Source organism: Opisthorchis viverrini (assembly GCF_000715545.1).
Source record: "Opisthorchis viverrini unplaced genomic scaffold opera_v5_566, whole genome shotgun sequence".
Classification (NCBI taxonomy): domain Eukaryota; kingdom Metazoa; phylum Platyhelminthes; class Trematoda; order Opisthorchiida; family Opisthorchiidae; genus Opisthorchis; species Opisthorchis viverrini.
The window spans coordinates 51,606-77,232 of record NW_008752230.1 but is presented as its reverse complement, the minus strand read 5'-3'; the positions used below and the strand labels follow the sequence as shown (position 1 = coordinate 77,232).

The 25,627-nt window shown below is 46.8% G+C and overlaps 1 protein-coding gene across 1 annotated transcript; it reads right to left on the bottom strand.

The window, feature by feature from the left end:
- Positions 1-2,028: 2,028 nt before the first annotated feature.
- Positions 2,029-25,054, bottom strand: T265_11740 (hypothetical protein; the record flags this gene model as incomplete). The annotated part of the gene is made up of 13 exons (XM_009178483.1): positions 2,029-2,082; positions 3,149-3,225; positions 5,642-6,287; positions 6,376-6,825; positions 7,226-7,520; positions 7,609-7,832; positions 9,809-10,169; positions 10,307-10,569; positions 11,820-11,928; positions 12,962-13,459; positions 15,878-15,994; positions 24,597-24,938; positions 24,972-25,054. The coding sequence occupies 13 exons, from the start codon at positions 25,052-25,054 to the stop codon at positions 2,029-2,031; spliced, it is 3,519 nt and encodes a 1,172-aa protein (XP_009176747.1).
- Positions 25,055-25,627: the final 573 nt, after the last annotated feature.

The window sequence follows — 25,627 nt, the reverse complement described above, 5'->3', positions numbered from 1 at the left end:
GAGCCTGAGGACTTTCCCGGTACAGACGAACTTGATACCGGTAGATATTTCGTGCAGCCTGGTTAAGTCTAATCCTTACTTAAAACAACTGTCTCATCTGAGTTCATTCTCCGAGATGCAACCCAATAGTAAACGCCATGGAGATTGTCGTTTGTTTGCCGAGGAGACGGCTTTAAGGTGTTTCTTTGAACTTTCTCAATGCTCCAAAATTTGTGGAGAAAAGGAACTACACGAGTTGGGTGAATGGAGCTTTTTACAATTGTACGCGTGACGTATCTGAAATAAACGTGACGTCAACCGAATGCTATTGTTCCGGTCCAGAATGTTGGAGCTGTCCGACACTAACCGCGTACGGCTGAATGAACGATAAAACAGCATTGAATAAGTGATCCGTATGTCATGCGCTCCTTGCTCAGAATATATAGACGCACAGAACAGAAAGGCAGAGCTCAAAATTAGACGACTGCTCAGCACGGGCCCTCAAATGCACGGAGGGAACGGTACTTGGCTAACTTAAAACAGGCGATCAGCAACACCAAAGGTCATTTGTTCCTAAATGAGGGTTCCACCACATTACCTAGTGATCCTTCAATGGGGATCAGCTGCACACTAGCATGCATCACAGATGCGCCAGACAGCCGCTGTAAGGTCACTAAATGAGCTTGAATGTTACAGGGACATTCAGTCATTCGTTCGAAGCGAGAAATGGTACCGTTTTATTGCTTCATAAGGTGCCTGAAGAATGCAAAACGGGTGAACGTTTGAGGGAGGGTATACAATCAGGTAGTGTGTCGCGTCGAACAGCTTGAAGCGACGTCCGAACTGTGAACATTCGGTTGAGGTAATGCATGCAGAATGCTAAATGATGGACCAGCGCATTCTAGAGCCTGCTCTGACGATATAGCTAAGTCTATAGGACCTGCTTTACACAATCATACTAGGAGTATTTACGAAAAACGGGCGCGGTCAACTTGGCATGTGGCCATTCCAAAGCAAATGACCTGAAGTACGGTAACCCCCACCGCAATCAGAGGTGAGGGGTTATTCGTTCTACAGGAGCTAACGGGGAACGCTGTTGAGTGATTCCTTTGGAGGGATAGCTGTCTCATCGCCACAAGAACTTGTCACAGTCCGGATCGCTGTGTAAAGCTCATTGCCAGTATATACAGTCAGTACTCCCAAGCGAATAGTGAAAAATAAGAATGAAGACCCGATGAAACGTGGTGGTAGTATATCGCAACAACGGCGTCTGAGACAGGCATACAAATTGAGCTTTGGTATGCGGCAGTAGATTAGAAAAGACAGGGGGGTAGTAAAAAGGTCGTCAAAAAAGAGTACAAAAGGTATCGAACGATCGATCGATCTATCTATCTGTTTCTTTATGCATAAGTCCCTTCCGGAAAGGACTCGTGTGGCTCCCGTCCAATCAGAGAAAAAGATGAAAACGATGTGGAAACTGTGCGCCGAAGAGAAAAATAGCACATGTTTGTGATCGAACCGGGACCATAGGCACTATAATAAAACGTGATGTAGAAAATATTCATGTAGGAAAATAATATCTTGTGTTGTATTCAGAAAAATAGGATGTGGCCAGTGAGATGGCACACCTAATATACGGAGTGGAGAGGCAAACGTTGCAGGAAAAATACAGTGCGCGTTCTAGATTGGAGATGTGATGAGAGGCAGGATAGATGTACACGGCAAAACCGAATATGAATGAGAGTTGATGTGGTAGCCCATCGATGAATATCACAAGGTGAACAGAGAAACCGTTTTTTTGTAAACACCACGTACACACACACACAAACGATAAGAGCAGTTCACTCAAAATAGAGGGAGAAAAGTTGTTAACGAGGTAGAAACTATCCCGTGAAAATTGTAATTGTATCGAGGAATTCATGTTGTATGCAAGTAATTAAAATGAAGCAAAGAGGATCGACGGAAAAGTGGAACAGTGGCTTTGTGGAGGTCGATAAACGAGACGTGGAGGTCGGAGGACGTCATAGAGTTGGAAATATTGTCTACGAGTCAAAATGCTGGTATACCAACGTCTGATGGATTGCTGCGACTGGTTGTTGGAGTCTAAAGGCGAATGGAAGAGAAAAAGAAAACTTGACAGAATCCTGAGAAGTGCAGAACATATCAACCAAAAAGGAATATCCTCCCTTTGGATCATGCGCACTTGGGTTCATATACAAGCAGTTAAAACCACATTACGCTAACGTCAAGGAACACCATACACGACTGGAAATGATGACAGTGAGTAGATTGTAGACTGCTGACGTTATCATCCAGACAAGTACCACTGCCCATATTCTAGGAACCGGATCGCCGGTCTTCTGTTCAAGCAACACGAGATCGGAGCGACCAGCAAAACCTGTCAACCGTATTTCGACTGTGTATAAAACCCCTATGTGATTGCACTTTCTACATTAGGATCCGCACTTTCATGCGACTCTGCTTGAAATGTGCCTGTTTGTGGGCTCCGCGAAGCCACGTGAAGAGGTTTCAAGGAGAAACAGGCCGCACACACACACTGCGTGCTGGTCTATGTAAATTACACAGGTGTTGGACACAGGTGCTAACTGTAGTATATGCTGTGAGTGTGACGGATACACCTGTGATCGCGAACTAGAACTAAGCCATTTGCGGTCGTTACGATGCTTTTACAAGCTAAGGAAATCCCAATGGCTGTTGGGTGGCGTCTAGTGTCATCTTCAGCGGGATTCGCCTACTTTCCACAACAGACTACACTGGAAGCAATGTCCGATTGGCTTACACCTCAAAATCTGAATTGATCGAATCAATCCATCGTAGTTTGTGAGACTGACAAGTCAAAATTACGACTCGACGTTAGCTCAGTTGGATAACGGTGAGAACGTTTGGCTAACATAAGCCTCCAAGCTCTTTTGTTGTGAAGCGAAAACAACAATGATAACGGGCCAAAAAATGGGCGCCAATTCTTATCGAGCGTTGCGAAACTAGGCAGATATGTGAAAAGCCAAGTCCCACAGACGATGATGAATTGGCAAAGAGGAAAGCACAGTAGCCAGCGCTAACCAACCGTGTTCGGAGATACAAAACCGAATCCCGATGTTCCGCTTTCGTCCAAAGGTTACCAAAAATACAGAATTTCACTCAAGCTTACCAGTTCCGGCTTTAGAACAAGAGATCTATCAGAGTCAGCGGGACCTGGCGTAGACAGCTCACTTTGCAGCTCCTGTCCTGAAACAAGACAAAAAAGTGAATACAAAGAAGGCCACAATAGACTGCTTTGGCTGTGTTATTAAAGCGCACTTTCGAAAGCATTTGAGGGAGAGGGTTTGAACAAACAGCACCCAAACCAATTAGGTCAAGCATGGTGCAGTTTTTGTGATCCCCGAAAATCGCCTAGCAAGGCTGAAGATAGCTCAGTGGTTCAGGAGCCAGCTTACGAACTGGAAGGTCCGTGGTTCGACTGTTCCTGTCTAGGCTTAGGCGATATCCCAGCCCTAGTGCCTCCCTCCGTTGACATAGCAGCTAGGCACCGAAAGGGTGCTACAGCTGGATGGTGAATTCGCTTGCCAACATGCTCCTTCTACAGACGGGTAGAGCTATCGAGAAGGACAAGGAGAAAATTTCCAAAACTTTCACAGCTTAAATGCTCTACTTACTACAACGCGACTGGGCAGATTACAGGTTGGGACATGGACACCAAAACACAATGTGACACATTAGACCCATTGGTGGTGTGGATTTGGTCCCACCCGATGTGTTCGTTGAATTTCGGAGGACTCATTGCTCTCGCTGCAGGAAACCGACACCTCAAAAAAACGGTGGACAAAGCAAAAACAACCCAAATTTGCGCAGTTTGAAAGACTTCTAGCATTCAACCCCACCTAGCAACAGGCAAAGTGGATGGTCAATGTCTGTTTGCGACAGGAGTACCGTTGAATATTACTTGTAATCGATATTCAAGGGGGATGCTCAAATGAGGAATACGTGCAGTGATCTCAGCCACGAGCTAAATCGCTCACCAGCAGCACCGTTTCGGTGGACAGCTGCGGGAAGCATGAGAGTTGAGATACTTCCAGGTTGCCCAAGCCCAAACAAGAGCAATCGAAAAGCAGGGGGTGGGTTCGAACCAAAGACATCCCGGTTGGCAGTTTTGCTCAGCGTCAACTACTAAGCTACCTCATGCACAAGCTGATGGTGATATCCAAACATAAGCTGATAAACAGAAACTGCCGTGATGTAAATGAAGAGTTAGTGTGCAACAATGAACCAGCGGCGAGTAAAAAAGATGGCATCAGTGTGGAGAAGTACTGATACATGGGTGTTTTACGCAGCTTCTGTCCCGTGTAGCACTCAAAAAGCGCTTACAAGGTCAACTACGACCACACTGGACTGCACAATCGGAGTTTAACGCTTATGAAAGGGATGTTGGAGATACGGTGACTTTTGAATTTCATATCATATCCCAGTGCGGTCGAAGTTATACACTGCTGATGAGCTCTCATCAATGCAGAACTCAAGCTTGGATACGCTTGATAGCCGGAATAGCGGTCCCAGGATAAAAAGGGACCCCTTAACTAACCAAAAAAAAACAATTCAACCATTAGGTCTCAGTAACAATATGGCAAAAATGGCGACATTTAGTCAGTAGCGTTCAGCTGTAGCACCCTTTCCGTGCCTAGCTGCCATACCACCCGAAGGAAGCACGAAAGCTGTGATACTGCCAGGTTGCCCAAGCCTAGACAGGGGAAGTCAAGAGGCGGAGGTCGGATTCGAACCACGGATCTTCCGGTCAGTAAATTCGCGCTCTAATCATTTGGGCTATCTCGCCCAGACATTTAGTGTCTGCCGGTGTAAAGTGGCACTAGGGCTGTTCGCACCTAATAAGACTACTCAACCAACTGAAAGCTAAACAGGAAGAGGTGGGGGTGGGTCACTGCATCATTCGAACATGCTCAAGTACTTACTTAACTACAATTACTTAACCACAACAACTGATGTCTTGCCGAATATCTATACTGTAGATTCTCCCGCTGAAATTGTTCCGTAATGATGAGCAGCGTCCATCGGTTAGTTCCTACGAGTGACACGACCTTAGTTTATGGAGACAAGGTCACCAACGACTAGTGAATAAAGTTGTTGTGATGATCGTTTGCTGTGCGCCTAGGGGCTGGAAATTTTAAGCGATCTAAAGAGACGGGAATGATCAATAGTCAGAAACATTGTCAGACATGGTCCAGTCACGCCCTCAATGGCGCTCATGCATCGAAGCTATTGCGTTCAGTGCATAGCTCCCTCCTCAATCTCCCCACTTAAAGGTCCACTGACAACCCTGTATTTACGCATCAATTATATCATCTCACGCCTCCAATACGCAGCTAACTACCCTACCACTCCAAATAATCGGTTAACGAAACTGTGGCAGCTACGATCAATGCACGGCAAGTACGAAGTTCTGACAACTGATAATGATGACGAACGGCTTTACTGTGTAGGTGTTCAAGCTTACTAAGGCTCAGTGAGTAGTTATGTCTCTATAAGAAGCCAAATGTTCAAAGCAGAATGCTAGGTGTTTGTAAGAGATAGATAAAACGGGAAGCATATAAATCCTGAAAAGATGAACAATTTTCAGAAACAATTTACGCACTCTGTTGCACGAGAGCATCGGTTGCTAGCATGTCGGAAGGCGATGGCGCAGAGGCTAAACCTTCAGGCATAGGGGGAGTGTTGACTTCGCCGTACTGATCAAAGTTGGTCAACGTCCTGTCACACGAATTGTCCGACGTGGGAGAATCAGGCGACACCAAACGGTCCGAGCACAACTGACCAGTAGCAGATGGCATAAGTGCGGAAGACGGAGGAGTTTCCAAATGAGAACTCACGAAATTGCGAAATTCGTTGCAATCTGCCCCCACAGAAGCTCCTCCGGGTGAACAACTGGAACCCGTGCCACTTCCACATTCTTCACCTTCGGAGCCTGGCCGACTTTTTGTGGCGTGAGATCCACATAATTTTCGTTTAGCCTGAACAGATTTCGAAGCGGCCTCGGAGTAGAACGGAAGGAATTCCGTCGGTGAGCTTGGGGGTATCTGAGGTCCTGGAGATGCACCTAAACGTGGCATGTTTGTCAGGTCGTCATCGTCCTCTAGCTCCAAAATGAAAGGAGTTACAGGTGGCCGAAAAACGGTGCTTGATGGGCGCGCATCAGTGGTAGTCGGTCCATAGCCTTGCTGACCAGTTGTACTACCTGGTGTCACTGAGATTTTGTTCGCGTTGCGATTCACACTGGAAGTCTGAAACACGACAGAATGAATTACGAAGGTGATGGGAATATTTACGAAAGTATCAATCAATACACATATATAAATCAATATAACTTACCCCCCAGAGGGAAGAATCGAGCGGTGCAGCAGTCAGGTTTGGAAGCCTGCTCACTCTATCCATTTGGTGGTGGTGGTGGGGCGCTGGACTCCTCATTTCCAGGCCTTCATATCTGCTAGAGTAATAAGGTGACGCAATAGTTCCCGATTGTGATTCGCCGGTCCCAAGCTGGCTGGCGTAGCCCGGTCCCATAGACAAAGGAGTTGGTTGCTGTGAGGCACCTCTGGTACTGCTTCCAGCGCTACTGGCGGGAGACGACGATGACACACTCCCATGAGCCAATCCGCTGGAGGGATCACCAAACGGTGCATCCATACTATCAGCAGTGCTTCCACTACTGAGCGGCGGACATTCAGCTGAAAGTGGAGTTGTCCCACTAGATCCTCCAGAAGCCGTGGACAAATAACGAGCACGCTTGTTCGGACTCTGACCACCAAGATGGAAGCGAGGCTAAAAACAAAAATATTGCATGTCAAAGTTACGGCAGCTGTGTAATGGCGTGGCTGTAAAAACAACTGAAGAAAGAGCTATTAACACTATTACCGTTAAGAATCACACAGAGTTTTACGTGCAAATGCGTGGTGCGTCCTCGACGATGTATCGAAGTATTGATAGTCGAATACGCTCATTAGGCAGCTGTTGAACATCGAACACTGACGCTTTTCGAAGCTATCAGGACTATGAAATTCGTTCCAAGGTTTCACCCTAGCAACAACACGTATACGAAGAACAGCCATCCCACTGTAAGAGGTAGCCATGACCGAAAGAAGCTCAGCAAAAAGCAGTCGACAGAGATCGAGACGTTCTAATGGGAACTAGTCCGTTTGCAAAGACAGTCAACGGAACTCACCGATGGTTCGTATGCACCAGGAGCCTCCACCGGATGTGGCGGGATGCTTCGTTTGAAAGTCGACTGAGTTGTGTCCGAAACCCCGGTCCCAGGATTAGCCGTAGGTGTGTATGGACTTCTAGCTCCAACTCCGGGAGGTAAAGGTGCCGGTGTGTGTTGCAATGAAGTGTAGGGTGGAGTTTGTTGGTGAGCTGCATAAATGGTACCACTGCCTCCCACAGGAGAATGGTATCCAGCAATCTGATGGTAGGGAGTCTCAGATGTATTAGAACCAGGTGTTGACGGTGTTGGGAAACTACAGATAGAAAGCAAACTGTTAGAACGAAGCAACCACCCAGAGGCCGATCGATTCAATGTAACAACAAAACGAATGGCAAACGAACCTTGTTGCCTTTTCCTTATGAGCCGTTGGTGGTGTGAGTACATCAAACTGAGAGGCAGGTGGTATCGGAGAGGAGCGACCGGGGATGATGCCAATGGATGCTGAATAACCTGAGGGTGTGGAGTTTGAGTTGAAATGTGGAAAACCCGCTTGGCGTGCAGCAGCAGCCGCGGCAGCTGCCAGGGCGACGGCTGCAGAGGAATTTTTCAACGCGGAAGAATCACCCTGATAATTTGAAGAAAGTAGCATGAATCAGCGGAAGGCGGAAATCGATTTAAAGCAAGAAAACAGCCGCGCACAACGCGACAACAGAGTTCTGCGGAATTTGATTAAATATAAACCAAAGAACTCTAGTCTGGATTTCGAAATCGCATTTTTCTCCCAAACAAGTTGAACATCAATGCAGAATACGTACATGCGGTGACTGCCACAACACTAGCACACGCCGAAAATCACCCGTCTGTACAATCCGAACGCACGATTAGCGGGCAACCGACCAGAACAAGTAAAACAACACGATGCTTTGAATGGCTAACTCGTTTGGTTACGCGACTGAAGAAGTGTGCCCGAGACGAAAGTCGAGTGGATGTTTAGGTCCTTGATCTGGGAGGCAGCGGAAAAGTGATAGCAGCGACGTTACACTTAAGTGATTAGAAAGCTGGTGCCCGGTTAGGCCAGGGGACTTCATCCAACATCTGCCAAGTTATCGCCTACCAAGAAGAGTTACTTTTCTGTGCCGAAAGAAAAAGGTGAGCGACGTGTATTAAAAGCACGAGCAAGGAATATCAGGAAACATTTGGGTGACGTTGGCTTGGGCCCACCTTCTAGGACAAGACCCACATGGACCTCCATTGGCTAGAAACTTTCTGTATTTTTCCCCGGTTGATTGTTACTGTATCTGGTGACTGGAAGCAGTCCTACTTACTAGATCCATCTCAGTCAGGTATCACTTAAGCAAACAGAGGATCGACGCACAGATAACCCAACACCATGTTGAAGGCCACTAAAATCGACTGGTGAACAAGAATCCTTCAACGATAATTGACAAACAAATTGACCCAGTATCCACATGATGCCGACAAGTTACATGGGTACTGGACATGAGCTCGAAATTCAACATGCGTGTATGCGAATTACCGACAGAGAGCCATGGTTACCGACCAAAAGTACAGTGAAATTCTACTGGGGTCATGTGTATCAGAATACCGTCGTCATCAACTAAGAATGTAACCATACCTACTGGAGCGATCAAGTCAATTCATTCGGCAGTGGCATCAACTCGGTGAACAGGTACCATGTGGCGCCTAGAAGCCATAAGAGTTGAAGTGATGCCAGAAAACCTTAAGGGATTCAGGCCATGAATAACCGGATGGATCTCTGCGCAATCGAGAGCTTGCTCATAGTCTGGATGCTGAAGGGCAACTAATTGATAAGGAAACTGGCTGAATAGGCTGCCAATGAACATGTACGTCTGCAGCCTAGGTAGCTGGTTAGGCCGGCCAAAAAAATGTGATCAAACACAAGATCACATATAAACAGGCGACTGTTCACACAGTACATTGCCATTTCAAGATAGCTGAGCTTGATGTGAAGAAAATGAAGGAGAATGCGGTACGACGGTTTGTGTAGTCAAAACTTAATAAGCCTGATGAAGAGAAATGGCCAGTTCGGGTGAGATACCATCCCATTTCGCCTTAATTTCTCGGACGATTTTACGCATATGGTCGTCAAATTTAACTTCACGTCATGATGTATAACACCCTCGGTGTGTGTGTGTGGTGTGGTGGACTGATATCGGCCTACAAACCGACGGGATTGTGAACGGAAGGTGGCAAAGCTGAAGCGGTTGATAGCAAATGCTTCCAATGTTTCGAGATTCAGAAACAGGAGGCAAGGAATCAGGAACAAGGTGCACTATAGAGACGAAGTGTTTTTATGTGGTGTCCCAGTAAAGTCTGCACATTGAAATGAGGAACCTGTTACTCGCTTCTATTCGGCCAATAATAGGGTTTCTCTCAAGTGAACTGGGAACACTTTAGCAAAAATTACTCCGTTGGGTTTGTGCTGCTGACTAATTACAGAGATTATCAACTTTCCTCGGTCTGGTAATCGATCATCGATGGTAATTGAAAGATCATTACTGGCAGTAGCACTAGCGCTCCAGTGTCGAGTAAGGCACAAGGGATAACCACACGACTTACACGTCCGGAATTGAAAAGATACGGGGAACAGCTCGATGGCGCGCCAGTTTGTGAGGCTAAGGCAGCCGCAGCAGCATATAAACCACCGCCCAAACAGGAGGGTGGTAATGAGGTCTGAGGTGAGAAGTTGGCTTGGTATGGACGATACGATGGTTGCGGGGTGGAACAAGGCGGGAGACGGCTCGAACTGAGGTCTGAATGGGGAGCTGATGGTGTAGCGTCCGTGGAAAACCCACGGTTTGTACCACCTAGTAAGGGATTTTGGGCGGCAGCCGTTACAGGATGGTGTGCTGTCGGCGTGGAGACTGGAATGGGCGAATCTGGAACTTGGGTGTGTCGGGTAGGCGTCCGTGATAAGTCACTTGTGGAGGGTACTGTCAAATAAAGCGAGTTTGGAACGATGAAAGCATGAAATCGGAGAATCACTTTAGAGAACCGAAATCAGATGCAGTGAAACTATTACGCAGGAAGCCATCATTACCAAGAGTTTTGATGCACTGCTGATCAGTCAGCCGTAACTGAATGATGGTATTCGGGAGAAATAACACCCTCGAGAACTGATCACACTGCGTAGGTTGCGCTGGCTTGGCCATGTGCTGCGTATGCCAGTCGACCGAATTTCTCGAAGGAATCTTTTCGTACAACCACGTGAAGGGTGGAAGAGAGCCAGAGACGGTCAAACAATGACTTGGCAGCGAAGTGTGAGAGCCACTAGCCGCAAACTCAGCTGCGCCGGTCATTGCCGTTTTCATGGACGGGGACTTCGAGACGGTCCAAATCATTGTCAAACATGGCCCAGTCGCGCCTCAATAGCGCTTGTGCATCCAAGCTATTGCCTTCAATGCATAGCTCCCTTCCCAATTCCCCCACTTGACAGCCCACTGACAGTGCTGGATTTATGCATCAATTTACCATCTTCTGCCTCCAATGCGCAGCTACCTACACCATAATCATAATCATCATCGACATCGGTGTTCGACGCCGATGCTTTACTGCCGTAAGCCACCTACCCCCCCCCAAATCATCGGTGAACGAAACTGCGGCAGCTACAACCACTGTACGACAAGTACGCGGTTCTTACAGCTGATGATGATGAAGTTCAACTTCCTTCCGGGAGATTGCAGGTTCTGGCGTTAGATAAACATTCCCCAGTGATGCATCCCAAAGACAATAAGATTCCATTTTTCGGCTTTACAAAAATGGCTGAATTTATAGTAAACGATGAGTGAAGCATCCAAACCGGTAAACGGATCAGGTTAAACTGGCGTCCTTCCAAGTGACCAAAAAATAAAACACGAGGATGGATAGGGTGATTTGGGATGCTAGTAACCGAGGAAACCCCAAGTTCGGTTGTGCTATTAGGATAAATGGTGAAAACAGGAGTGAGTTCCCTGATATCAAAGAGTTCGATCACTCAACTACGGTGTCCTTTCATGTGATAGCTGTCATGTAACTTGTGAGAAGCACATGGTAAGGAGGTCACCTTACGGCCATAGCCGATGGGTCCAAAACGATCACTCCTGTGGTAGATACTTTGAGGGGGGAGGTAACCCGATACCTACCAATTAATTCAAATGAAGCTAGATGCAAAGCCACCCGCCGGTTTGGTCCCATTGTTGCAATCAGAAATGTGGGTACTGATTCTATGAGGGTCATAACGGAGATTTGACTGGGTCAACCAAAGATTTTTTACTGCCCAGACGGGTTACACAGGTTTATAGAAGAATCAATCTTGAAGTAAACTAGAACGAAACTATTCAAACCTGTGTGACCTCAGTTTGACTGTATCCGCAAGCCAACGATGTAGCAGTAACAACACGTCCGCCGGGTGACTAGTTGGGCTTGCTGACCCGAATACAATATGTGGCTGTGAATTCTTTTATTATTATTGATATTAGTAACATCTATAAAGCGATGGACATATCAAGAAACGAGCGGAAGCATGGTAACGAAGGCATTGCAGGTGGAAACTCACCACTTTCTTCCGGCTTCAAGTAGGGTGGCCGATCACCACCTGATTTTCGACGGCCGTTACTAACGCGATCAAACGCAGATTTGGGGAGACCTGGCGGGGAAACGACATGCAGTTCGGTAAAAGAACGGAAGCAAGGTATGATCGGCTCAAAACAGAACCATTTGAATGGCGATCAGTCTGTTTGTACCTTGTTATTAAAGGAAATGTGAGTAATTGTGTTGGAAATGAACACACCGGTGTGGCGCGTTCGAATGTGCTTAGTTCAGTGAAGCACAGTCACTCGGCTGTGAGCCGGTCCTAGTGGTAAAATTCTTGTTCACTCATGGCATGGAAACGGGGAAAGACAGATGTGCACCGAAAAAGACAAACCTGCTACAGAGATTCCATCAGTCACGTGACTGGGTCGTCCGTCAGTGCTACTTAGAACCTTAGTGCTTCGTTGTCCGGTTTTTCTTAGACCGCCTTAGGGCATTACCGCTCATGATACGACCGAGTGCAAAATGTTCCAAGAAACAGACGAACATCTGGAATGAAGAGCGACTAGTTTTGTCGACGGAAGCCGCCTCGCCGGAAAACCATCCCGGCATTATTGAGCCTATGCTTCCGACGGAAAAAGACAGTAGTGAAACGCTGAAGTACCTTCCCACCCAGTTTGCAGAGCCCACTAAAAAACGGAACCAAATAGCCGTAAGTTTGCCAACTTACACAACGACCAAACGATTTTTGTGGTAATACACCTTCAATACACGTTGGAAGTAGGGATATACGTTTGCCACGTACTCGAACCTGCTGTGACAGGAGCGCGTCGTTGTCGCGCGGAACTAAATCCAGCTCCAGAGTGAGCGCGTTAGACGGTTAAATGAGACAACTGATCAGAGTTGGTGTGTTTGTTTAATGTGGAAGAGTTGCACACTACCAGCAAAGGTGAACGGTAAACAGGGCAAAAACGTCCATCGTAAGCAGAACGTTCAGTGTGCTCTGAGATGAGTACCAGTCAATCTAACATCTTGCAAGGAAACGGAGACGAGTGGCCCTTCTTAAGCAACCATAATCAGCGACCAATCTAGCTTGAATTCAATCAGTTTATTATAAAAAAGGATTTCCGGCCATACTTATTAATCGAAAGCAGCAAGCACAGATAACAAAAAAGCCATGAACAAACCAACAAACGACAAAACATGCCTTTCTGGAGTGCTTCTGCCAGTGCGGCAGAGGGAGGTGGTGAGAGCGACGAGGCGGGAGCAGAGGCAGCATGTGCGATTAGGGAGAACGCATACCGGGACCGGGAGTTCACGTAACGATTGGAAACCAAATGCTGCGCCAGGTGGAAAAGAGATTGGAAGTGTACACCGAAAACTTGTTGAGCATACTCTAGCAAAATATGCGCAACGTCCGAAACAACCGAACCGCGAACACCAAGGGCGCTTCGGATGCCAGGCTCATCAGCCCAAACAGCGTGATCCAACTCTGACCCATTGGCACACAACAGACGAGTCAAAGGACTGGTGGATGAGATTCGGCGCCGATGCGAACCAAGCTCTCCACTTGTCTCGGAACTGCTGGCGGGAGAAGTGGTTGAACGACCTTGAGCACTCATACCGAGAGCCTCGTCAGTTAAGTCTGGCAGGAATGGTGGTTGGACCTCCATTTTTTTCCTCATACCACCATAACAATATCTTGGAAAAAGACAACGTAGAGAGAAGGATTGAATAAGCTGACTTCTCGAGACGTACTCAATGAGCGAGGATACCGGAGATTTATACACCCCGAAAAAGGCGATTGCGAGGACCTGCCCCGTAGGAAAATGTAGGTACGACTAAAGTTGTTCCTTGAAAGTAGACGAAAAAAAACCATGAGAAAGGGATCGAAACAACTAATACATTTACGTCTTCCATAGAATAACCGGGGCGAGATGGCTCAGTAGTTAGATCGCGAATTGACTATGCGGGACGTTCGTGGTTCGAACCCGACCTATGCCTCTCGACTTCCTCTAGCTAGGCTTAGGCAACCTTGTAGTAGCCCAGCCCCCATGCTTCCTTCGGGAGGCATGACAGCTAGGCACCGGAAAGGCACTGAACGATCCATAGAGGGATCAGCAGTCAGACGGGTGGATCACCAAAGATGATCTAGAGCTACAATGGGAGAGGGTTGAGAGCTCGAAACTGCAAATGATTTCAGAATGTGATGGTTCCCAGGATTGAAGTAGATGGACCAACAAAATGCGTGGCTAAATTAGAAAATGGACGTACCACAAAACATTCATGGCGAAGCGACAAGATTACGGGAATCTGGAATGTTGCATACCATCTGCCCAAAAAACGGGTCCAAAGTAACAATAAAAGGTAATCATGTAGGACAGCTGATAAGCATCTCTAATGAACACGGTGGCGAGACAGACGATAAAATCAAATTTGACTAGCGAATATCAGGGTAATTATCTCGCACGGTGGGAAAACGCATGGGTACATTGAAGGGAAGAGTAAGTGAAAAGCATATCACCAAACAATATGGATCGTTAATCAAGTAGAAGGAATATGGCCTCACAGTAGTTTTGTGAATGAGGTCATTGGTAGCACCATGATTTTGCCTTCAAAAGATAACCTAGTGGGCAACCATGAGGATAAACAACAAAACAAACTTTCCTGGAACAATATTGACACGGTTGGTCTATTGCAGGAAATAAAATTTTGGCTGCACCACTTCATGTGTTGGAACACGATACATTTTGTTTGAAAGGATCGCTGTTAACGTACGAAGAGTGGAACCACTCTGCTAGCCAGTCCACACGTGAATCCATCCTTAAGCCCACCTGTATAGTCATGGCGCTGCGGTGTTAATCACGGTGTGATGACTCGGCTAACCAGGGCCTGCTGCAAAATACCGCATGGATGCAATGACAATACGATACTGCATGCGTAAGCCAGCCACAAAACGGTTTCACATGCCACGAGGAGAACCCTAATCCCCAGTTAGTAATTATCGCTACAGATTCAGCGTACGAACCATGTGGCGGTCACCGAGTCACGGAACAGTCCCGCTCCCCTAATGCTTCCCACTTTCTTGCGGTCTGCGATTGGAAATGCAGAGGACGTGCGAAGGACAAGAGGAAACGTATTAGGAAGCAAACTCGGTTGACTGCAGGAGCGAAGGAATGAAAATTCAGCTAGGGAGAATACGATACTAATGAAGTTGCTGAAGACTCACCGGAGGACACAACGGCCAATTTGACCGTCCTTAGGGCTTATCAGGTGAGTGCAGTCCCCAAGTTTCCGTACACCCTTGTGTTCTGTTTGAACTCAAATTGAACGATATACACTCGCTTGCTGACTAATTTGGTTTTGACGGGAGATTTAACCGAATCCAACTGAATCTCTTGTGTATGATATTCTGTCAATATCGTACCAAGTGAAACAACATATGACCTTGCGCAGCAAATCCAGTTGGTGTGGAACATCTTACATGGGTAATTCAGTTGGACACTGTTGAGTATCCCGTGAAATCAGATTGATGTAGTTCGTGGAAACGCAATGCTGTGAAACTACCTTTGAGACGATTATTAATATCCAATAGACCCAACAAGAAACCAATACAGACAATCGGTGCATGCGGACAAGAAAGACTGTAAGTATACTACTTCAACCGCATGAAACCAACTAGGTAAAACTTGAAAACTGGTAGTAACTATATTCCGCCCTGTTGCAAGCGAGAATACAAGCTCCATTGACTTGACCTATTTACTGGGGTGGGATGGCATAACGTCATCACAGTCACAGAGGTTTGGCAGACATGAACGGAATGGTGGAATGACAAATCAAGACGCTGGGCATGAGTGACCAAAGGGAGATAGGTGGGAACAGCCGTAAACAAGCATGCCGGCCGGCAACCTAGACAGGGCCCGTAACCAAAAACAGCCGGAAGATGCGGTGATTCACAAATGCGACTGGATCATAAGGTTTGAACCCCGACCAAGCGTGGGAACAAAAGCGTTCAGGCATGCCCAATAAACGACAACCACATATGCACACTGGATACGAAGGTGCGGTGACCACATACACATAGGCTATTAACAGCCAATTTACGGGTAAAGCACTCACCTAGACTGACCCCGTTGACCAAGTCGCCGAGGCTTCACGTTGGGAAAGGCGCGTTTCATAACCTTGCCGAAATCAGCGGTGTTGAGCGTCTTCATATGATGTTTATCACAATAGGCTCTGTACAACAAGCGGAAAAAGGGCAAAGCGGTTAGAATATGTGGAAAGCGAGAGGTAGTAAAGGACAGCAGCGAAAGAAGCAACATGAGTACGTAATATGAAACAACATAGGTGTGGATAAATACTGTTTGGACGACATGAGAGTTCCCGAAACAAGGAACCTCAATCAACCAGACGCAACACGAGCCAAAATCACACCGTGATACCTGATGTGAAAATGTATTCGAATCGATCCGGTAACCAAACAGACGTCGGTCTATTAATGCTGCAAGATAGCTCCGGTCTATTATAGTTTTTCCAAACGTTACTGTGGGTGACGAGGTCGTCCGCTGTTCGCGTTCCCAAAACGCTCGAAGGTTCACCGCAACTCGGATATACGGGGGTAAAGATGAAATATCGACCTATCTGTCACACGCACTTAGAGGCTAACAGCAGCAGCAACACGCGTATCGTAGAAAATCCATGCAGTGATCCACCCACCTTAACCGCTTCTCGTTGACCTTAACACGGAAATAAACTCCGCGTCCCAGTGTGTTTAACAGTAGCTGCATTAAAACCTCGGTTTCTCCTTTCGGATCCAACGAACTCGACACAGACTAAGGTGACCACATTCGGGATGATATTTTGGAACCCGTGAAAGTAGATAATACACCAGCGTGCTTATATACATCAGATTGTCATCAACACGCAGTGAATTGGCTTAGCACGGAAGCACCATTCATCTAGTCTTATACTTTTACACCGTTGATACTTCACTGCCACCGATAATCTTCGAACGGTTGACCATCTACCGCTGGTATCACAGTGGACCTTTGCTGCTTTTCCACACGCGTGTCCTCTGAATCTTTACGTTTAGTCGGCTGAAACTCAATATGGTCGGTGGAAAACGTCAGCGATTCAACGGCGGGATATATCTTGAGTATCTTGATTATCTTTGATACAAAAAAACGTCTCAATAACGTGCTTCGAGATCGAAACAGGGAGGCTTTTGCGAGCGAAGTAGAATCAAGAATGTGCGTCCATTAGAGTGCGAAGCTAACGACATTCGGTGCATTTCGTAGTCAACTGGGTATTTAGTAACATTAGCATCGTTAAATGCCAGAGCGGTTGCCTTTGCAAGCCGGATAGCCCTCAATAAGGGACCATGTATATTTTAGGGCACTGAATTTCTCGTGTGCTTACCACAGGACCCCCCGCTGTCCAGAGGGAGATTAAACAGCTCTTGATGAAGGCGGACAACCTTCAGAGGTTCATAATTATTCAACAGTCCGTTTGCGTATATATATATATATATAAAGGGCCAGATGACTTGTTTTCATGGCGACATCATAGTTCGCACCTTCAAAGACCGCAAGGCCGATTGTTTGGGCCAACATCATCAGAGACAATGACACTTATTGACCGTAAAACCACAGCATTTAAATATATGTAGAGTGAGAAAGAGATAACAGTGGATGGGAAAGGCACCTATCGCTAGACCACCGAAAGCATTCTAAGGTGCCCACAACCCCAAGCGCTCACTCAGACGAACTGGAAACTGACAGCATGAAGGCTAATGACATCGATTAGCCGCCATTTCTAGCTAAGCGTAGGTGACGTGCATCCAATACTGGAAGACGGACTGCAACAACATCTAGAGTCTAAGTCACTTTTCATAACATTGTCATTCTGAAGAATGCACGGAGAACAACACTCATCTCAGTAGACAATGTTTCGGAATACTATAGACATGAGCAAAATACTGTGGTTGATGATGCTGTTTCGGCGACTGATGTGCCTGCCGTACAAGCAAACACCCGTTTCCTAATTACCTCGTAACAAATCCGTTGATGCCGTTTGGCATCAAAAACGCTTCTGAGGCGGTCGTCAAAAACACGAGGACGTCTCACATCATATGCCACAGAGACGTATCGAAACCATAACACAACACATCCTTCACTGTAACCTGGTACATACGATCCTTGAGACCTGAGATTCATGCAGTGAATTAATCAGACACATCAGAGAGAGCTAATACAACTGCCAAGGTATCAAGAACTCCGATGCTTCTCCTTGGAATGCAGAGGACAGGCCCAGTGATTGCAGGTTCTGAAGCGTGACTTTAAACTACGAAGGTGCAGGCTGACAGTATGATGTTGGGTACTTTAATCAACAGGGATCATGCTTGACCATCTTCAAAGATGAGGACCAAGTAGTCTGCGTACTTCAAATCGACAAACTACCCACCAGAAGTGATTTGGACATAGCGTCCACCCCATTAGTTGACTGATGACTAAGGTAAAGAGGAGAGTGGACGCCCTGTTGTAGGGAAGCTCTTGGAGAGCTTATCATACTCACCCAACAGTACGTGTATACAGGGACCGGATTAATTTTATAAACCTCTGAGGCATCCGCGTTAAGCAATTGATGTTAAGAGCACTGACCTGTAGGCAGAATCGAACGCATCCTTGAAGTCAAAGAACACCAAGATTGTCACTAACGCTTCGGGGTGTAGATTTATTCGACGCCGCCTTCGCCCGGTCGAAATCCAGCTTGATCCTTGAGGTTCAGTGAGGCCAGAAGCCTTGTTATAACGGGAGTCAGTGATGTCCCTGTAGTTGCTACACTCACTTGGAGCAACTTTTTTGAAGATGGTCAGAACAGTTCTCTAGAATGATCTTTTTCTTTAACAGACCTGAATTTTTATAGGCCTGCCTGGGCGTTCATGTCACCAACAACTACAATGATATCACCTCTGTTGTAAAAGAGCATCTAAATCGTCATAGGAACTGTCTTTGACAGATTGAGAGCGACAGTCACACAACGGGGTGCGATGGACCCCACTTCCACTAAATCTTCTCATAGACGTTACCAAACGAACCGCGCAGAGGCGACTATCAACGGGTATCCAATCAAGTGGAGACGCTTCCGCTCGGTTGCCCAATACAATACCCAACCCCAGCATATTTAGCTGCATCGGTCCCGGCATAACCGGAAGTGCGCAACCTGCGCCTGGGAGAGAGCAAGAAGGCAGTCGGCTCAGTCACAATAGTTGCGTCCTGTGTCCTCGTTTCTGACAGACAGCATACACCAGTGCCTCTGCGTTGGGAATCCAGAGTACGAGCAAGAGCCACCTGTTGTCCCGCTTGCACCAGTGTCCGGACGCTAAAGGCTGCTAACTAGACAGGGTTTCTGGGTTTGAAAACCTACTTTGAAGTGTTTAGGGTTGCTACTGAAATCGAACGTAGAGAAGATGCGACTTTATGTGACGATCAAAAATGATCAAAACGATCAGTCATAATGCTGGGACCTGCACATAGAGTATTCACATTTGGGTGAGGTACGGTAGAAGAGGGAAAACATGAAAGCGTAAAGAGGGTAGCAGCAGCATGTTTTCGCTTACCCGTCCTACTCTATGCATCAAATAAGACGACTCGGCTGATGTTGCACGAGTGTTATTAATTGTAGGTTTCATGGTTGTGCGTGGGCTGGGATACTGTCAGGACACCCAGATCAAGACAGGGGGACAGTTAGGGTCCTCGACCGAATTCTTTGACTCAAAAGCCTGACCGCGAGGCAGCGGTTTTTAATGCAAATGCATTAGCTCCTTTACAGAACAAGTCACCACACAAATTCTAATCCACAACATGGAGAGTCAGCAGACTGTGTTGGTCAGACCTCTCAGCAATGACCAACCTCGTAAAAGAGGTTCTGTGTCGAGGACTTCACTCAGTATAGCTCAGTGGGTCACGGGGACACTCAAACCGTTACAACACCGTAAGGTCCAGTCTCTTCGTGACGGTCTTCCAGGACATGAAGGTGACATTGATTTGATGGATAGAGGTGCCTCGTGAAACCGCCCCCTAGAAAACGTCCCGAAACAAATTAGTCAGCAGCCTGAAGGCACAAGGTCGCGTCCGCCTGTATAATATACTGGAGTTTGCCAACACTTTCATTTCGGAGGACATCCTTGAACGAATGCTGGCTAAGATAACCACCAGTGGCCTAGAGCTCCCCCCCCCCCCCCCGGAAAACTGTTCGACCAACAATATGCGGGAGATATAAACATGTTAGATGCTCAGATTCTCCATCAACAACCTCAACATATCAGATAATATCCTATGACCAACTGGCGAACTCATCCGTAATGTATCATTCAACGGTGCGCACTTTTAAAGCACAAGCTGTCTTAGTGTATTGTACTGATCGGGCTTGTTTGGATTGAGAAGCCCTTCGAAATCTGTGAGGACTTAATTTCCGTCCAGGATATATGGAAGCAGTTAGTTCCATTGCAAAGCTAAGCAATGTTTTGCACTATGACTGTGGGTGCTCTACTGAACTCATTGCTAGTCTTAAGTCGCATTCGGACGTCACACTGTTACTTAGACCGAAGCGCCCCATAGTTCATACCGCTCTTACGGTAGCAGAGACAGAAGTGGAACGTTCTCAAAGATAAAGTTATCCAGCAAAGTAAATCTCAGTTGTTAGAACGTTCATGTTCGGAATGTGGTAAATGGTCCCTCCAGCATTTGCTTCTAGTCCAAAATGAAGGGTGAGTGAAACCAAGGAAAGGCTGCACGTTTGTTGAAACGCCGCTCAGGACGATGACGTCAGCAGCGCCATTAAGGTTCGTACCAGGAGGGTAGGCGACTTCCAATTGTGGTATTGAAATGGTTACTCGCAACATTTTTTCGATGAAACTGCCGATGCATGCATACTCTTAACGATTAGTGAGTGTAATTAAGGTCGGTTCGAGAGGTCATCATAGGAAGCAATAGACCAGTACTGGGCACTGGTGCTCAAATGTCCTACAGTCAAGAATGGGAACTTACTGGAAAGCCTTCTGTCTCTAGGGAGTAAGGCCAAGGAAAGGGTTCCTAAATCTTCGAAAACCATTACAATAAACATACCTGAACATCGTACTGGAGCAGTACATCCAGGAAAAGACTGACCTGGATCCCCATGCGACATATGCAGAGCACACATACAATCATTACACAAGTAGTCCAGGAAGGTGGAGGAAGCTCACTACTGCGTCCGACAACAAAACGACGTTGCTGAATAATGAAGTCTACTGGCCCTATGAACGTCATGGTGACACCCGAATTCAAAAATTGTATCAAACTTAAGCGAAAAAGAGACCCCATTAGTTGTGAGAAAAACGTTCAGCTGGGCACCATTTCGGTGCCTCGCTGCCACCCAAAGGAGAAACGAGGGCTAGGATAATGCCAGGTTGCCCAAACCTAGACAGGGTAAATCGAGAGGCAGAAGTCGGGTTCGAACCAAGGACGTTTCGGTCAGTAAACTCGCCCTAACCACTGAGCCACCTCACCCATTGGACCTGAACTATGCAGATGAAACTGTCCTGTTATTTTATGACCATTTATTGGCACGAACTAATTCCAGTAGAATGTAAGCTATTTCGGCGTGCAGTGTGCATCCTCAAAGTTGTATTTCAGTATTTCCCATCCCCATAGCCCTTTAAAAGTTTAGAGTGAGCAGCTTAACCTTTATAGATTCACCTATCTTGACCGTGGCCGCGCTGCATGCATCATCGAGGTACGTGAATATTCACCGGCATGCATCAGCAACGAATATCACTGGCTAAATGGTTGTCTACAAAACGATCATCCACACTTTTTATGACGAAAATACGGTCCCTCCGACCTGATGGCTTTAAGCGTAGTCAGGTCTCCGTAGAGTAACAAAGGTTGGTCGGCTGTAGCATGTGCATGATGAATTAGTCCGTAAGCGAGTACTGGGTAGAGTCGAGTTAGCCTGAGTAGTAGATAAAGCTTGTCAAGTTGTGTATATGCCTGACCAAGGTTTACGAAGGAATACCGTGTTTGCCAGTCCAAATCCTTGTTGACGGAAGGTTCGCAGAAAACAGATTATGACATAGCAACACAGGATGAACATGGCGACTGTACGTTTGGACGCTATGGGATATTAGTGCCTTTGTGGGTGGGGTCAAAGTGACTGGAATCATGTCGGAGGCAGTCCATGCTTTAGCATATGTTTTTACCTACAAAGTGTGTTTTTAATCAAAAACTTCAAATGCCGGATTTCCTGTCGTGCGTATGACGTACATAATTCGGCGCAGCCATTCGGAGGGGATCGACCAATTTACCGAACGTGATTGTGCTCTCAGAACTAAATAACAGATCCTAGATAGACCTGAGTCAGGCATCTTAGAAATGTGACAGTTGAACGAGTATTGTGTTTTATTATCTTGCAAGTGATCGCATGTAGGTATTGGCTCACATCGGGGCGAGATGGCCGAAGTGGTTAGAGCGCGGATTACTAACCTGAAGGTCCGCGGTTCGAATCCGACCTCCGCCACTCGACTTCCCCTGTCTAGGCTTGGGCAACCTGGCAGTATCCCAGCCCTCGTGCTCCCTTCGGGTGGCATGGCAGCTAGGCACCGGAAGGGTGCTACAGCTGAACGCTTTATTTTTTTTGGCTCACATCTATGTTTGCAGGTCGAGTATGGACAATTACCTGGAAGAACGCCCACGAAAATCTTCTTCAAGTATGCACAGCTTTCGGGTAATTGCAGTTGGCATTTTTTGCTTAGACTGAAGAAAGTGAGTACATGGTTCAGTTGTAGCACCCTTTCGGTGCTTAGTTGTCATGCCGCCAGAAGGAAGCACAGGGTCTGAGATACTGCTAAGTTGCCGAAGCCTGGACAGGAGAAGTCGAGATGCAGAGGCCAGGTTCAAACGATGGGCCTTCCGGTCAGTAAACTCGCGCTTTAACCATTGAGCCGCTTCTCCCCCAGCAAGTGAATAAAAGAAATACTAAACGGAGAATCTGGCTCTATTCTTCAGGTAAGCGGAAGCTCACTGGCACCATCAGCCCGACGGCGGTTGAACGACGAAGTGCATTTGCACGCTTCCGCAACACCGAACTGTCCGCTGAATTATCCAACTTGTCGCCTCCGATGGCAAAACTTGTGCGCTGATGACAAGCATTCGGTGCACAGCTGCAGTGCAGCTCGCAAACATGAGGGCTGAAATACTGGCAGGTTGCCCAAGCAGGAATAGGGGCAATCGGAAACCTGAGGTTTGGTTAGCCCTGGTTAGTGGTTCTGTGCCTTTACGCTGAGATAGCTTGACCGCAACCACAAGGCGTCCTTCGCTCGGGTACGAACTATTTTTGCAGTCTCTCACTTCGATATTTTGGAGTTTGTTGCACAGACGGTTAAAACGTTTGGAAATGCGACTTGACTCCTTTCTTGCACAAGGCAAGCTTCTTGATCATAATGAACACATTCCCATATGGAAATTAGTGATCCACCAAACTGTCCTGTGGACTCGACTACAAGAATGAGCCTCTAGAAGTCTTGGTCGATATTCGGCGCCCTGAACTGACTGACGACTTGTACCAGAGGACCCGGCTGTTTGTTTGGTTTCGGAATATCACAGCGGGGTTGCATGGATGTGATTGTAGGGGGCGGATGAGACAGATGTGCTTCATTTCCGAACCTACGTGTTCCTAAACGATCAGACTGGGGGGTGACAGTTTGTTTCTACCCCTCACTCTCCCTCACCCCGACAGAGCAAAGAAATTCGGAGGAGTGCAAGACTAGATTCCACACAAGTGTACCAGAACGGTCGGCAGTCAGTGACCATTCCATATTATCATGACAATATACGTTTCAGGCTAGCACGCATGCACTCAACACCATTTGGCCAAAGAATCCACCAGTAGCAAATCATTGCTGCGATCGCTGTCTGAGCCAATTGTCCAAAGGGTTTGATCTGAAGCAAGCGCATTCAGAGGACTCTCCCTGCACATCGGCTCTCGCATATATGGGATGGATTACTGATACGTAGTGAGATGATGCCGCAGTCGATAACGGATGTTCCGTCTTAGTAGATCTATTCGGGAGGAAACAGAGTTCACCTTCTAATGTTGCCGAATAACTACTCCAAACCGGCAGCTGGAAATCGTTTCGTCGATGTCTTCAGAAAGATTTCATTATTTGCATAGCGAGCAGCCGGGAAAAACCATGGATCCACAGGGTAAGGACTAAAATTCTTCGTTGGCTCAAATATCCAGCAGAGTCTGAAATATCGTAAGTGGAATCACTGCACCACCACTGTTCTTCATACATCACCAGCCACCCACATACATGGTTACAGACAATTCCCGAAATTTATAGACCGCTTTTTCCATCCGCCTAACGCCATATTCCTCATCCTAGTAATGAGCTGCAGTTCAACATCTGAAGTGAGCCAAGGGTTTAGATTATAGGGTGCCTATAGCAGCTGCCTTATTGAGCTCGTTACGTCGATAAATCTGTGAACCATCATTAAACCGAGTAGGCAGACACACGAAGCATAGGATATCATGCTACTGGGACATTCTTGGCATTATCACTTCACTGTGTAAGCACGGAAGTGATTTCCATACTGTTCAGTGGATGTGGAGACTGCACGCAATGTCGCTCAAGCTTTAAGCATCGTGCGGAAGCGTCATCCACGTGAGTGTGCCCGGAAACGTACGCCGTAAATGAACAATAGTCGGAGAATACTTAGGGACTCAAATAACATGTGTGGGCTAAATGTAGGACAAATGCATACAATATGGCCGAGTCCAGCAGGCGCAGGGGACCTACCGGTAGTCCTCGTAAACTTCATCCTTGCGCAGACATGTGGAAGGATGCTCTTCCAAGTGCGACATAATCCAAGTATACGCCTGGCTCTGTTCGACTTGGTTGGATAAATGAAGGGACGAAGATCCACCCGGAGAAAAAAGGCCGACTCCAAGAGTACTAAGCTCAAAACCATGTCCAGGGAGATCCGTGTCTTCAGGATGGAGGGTGAGAGCCGAACCGATAAAGGAATGTTGCCCACCATTGTTGTCGATGGGTAGAAGCAAACAAAATAAAAGTTTCTCTATGTCCTTCAGGGAGGCCACCTCTTGAACCAGATTATCGACTCTAGCACGCGCATCCGGACTGAAACAATATTTTATAGAATGTAGAACCTACTTAAGTGATGCCGAAAGGGTTGCACGCAAATAATCAGACCCGTTCCGATTGGAACAAACGTCATTCTCACCAGGTTTTAACATTAGAAATGCAAAACTATCGTAAATCAGTGACATATATCCATATCGTTCATGAAATCCGCCGGGAAACCCCCGAAGGGAGGGTCAGACGTCGGGACGGAGGTTAGTCAATTAACGAGCGCCTGTGCACTAGAATTCCAATTATAAGCGTTTAAACAAATTCAAGGGCTTTAATGGGTCCGAGGGTTTCTTGGGGATGTAGAAAAGTCGTACGTCTCAGATGATAAGGAGCAGAGGAATTCTGTGCGTTCTACACCATGGTTGGTTCGTCTTTAAGATATGAAAGCTGTGCAGTGTGTGTGAGTAGCAATGATGCCCACTGCTATTTCCAGTATAACCGTTTTCATTGTTTTCCAAGAAACTCTTTCCCTAGAGGGAAAATTCTTAGAAATNATTAGTTAATTTGGAATTTATTTCTGCGGGAGCATTCGATGAGGTGTCAAAAAATTGCAGTTTTCACAATATGGGAAGATTCGGTATAGATGCAATTGACTTTTGCATCCCTACCTGCCTGCATCGATGCAGGCGGGCTTGTCATACCCGCTTAGGTTGTCACAGATATCCGGGACCAGCGCA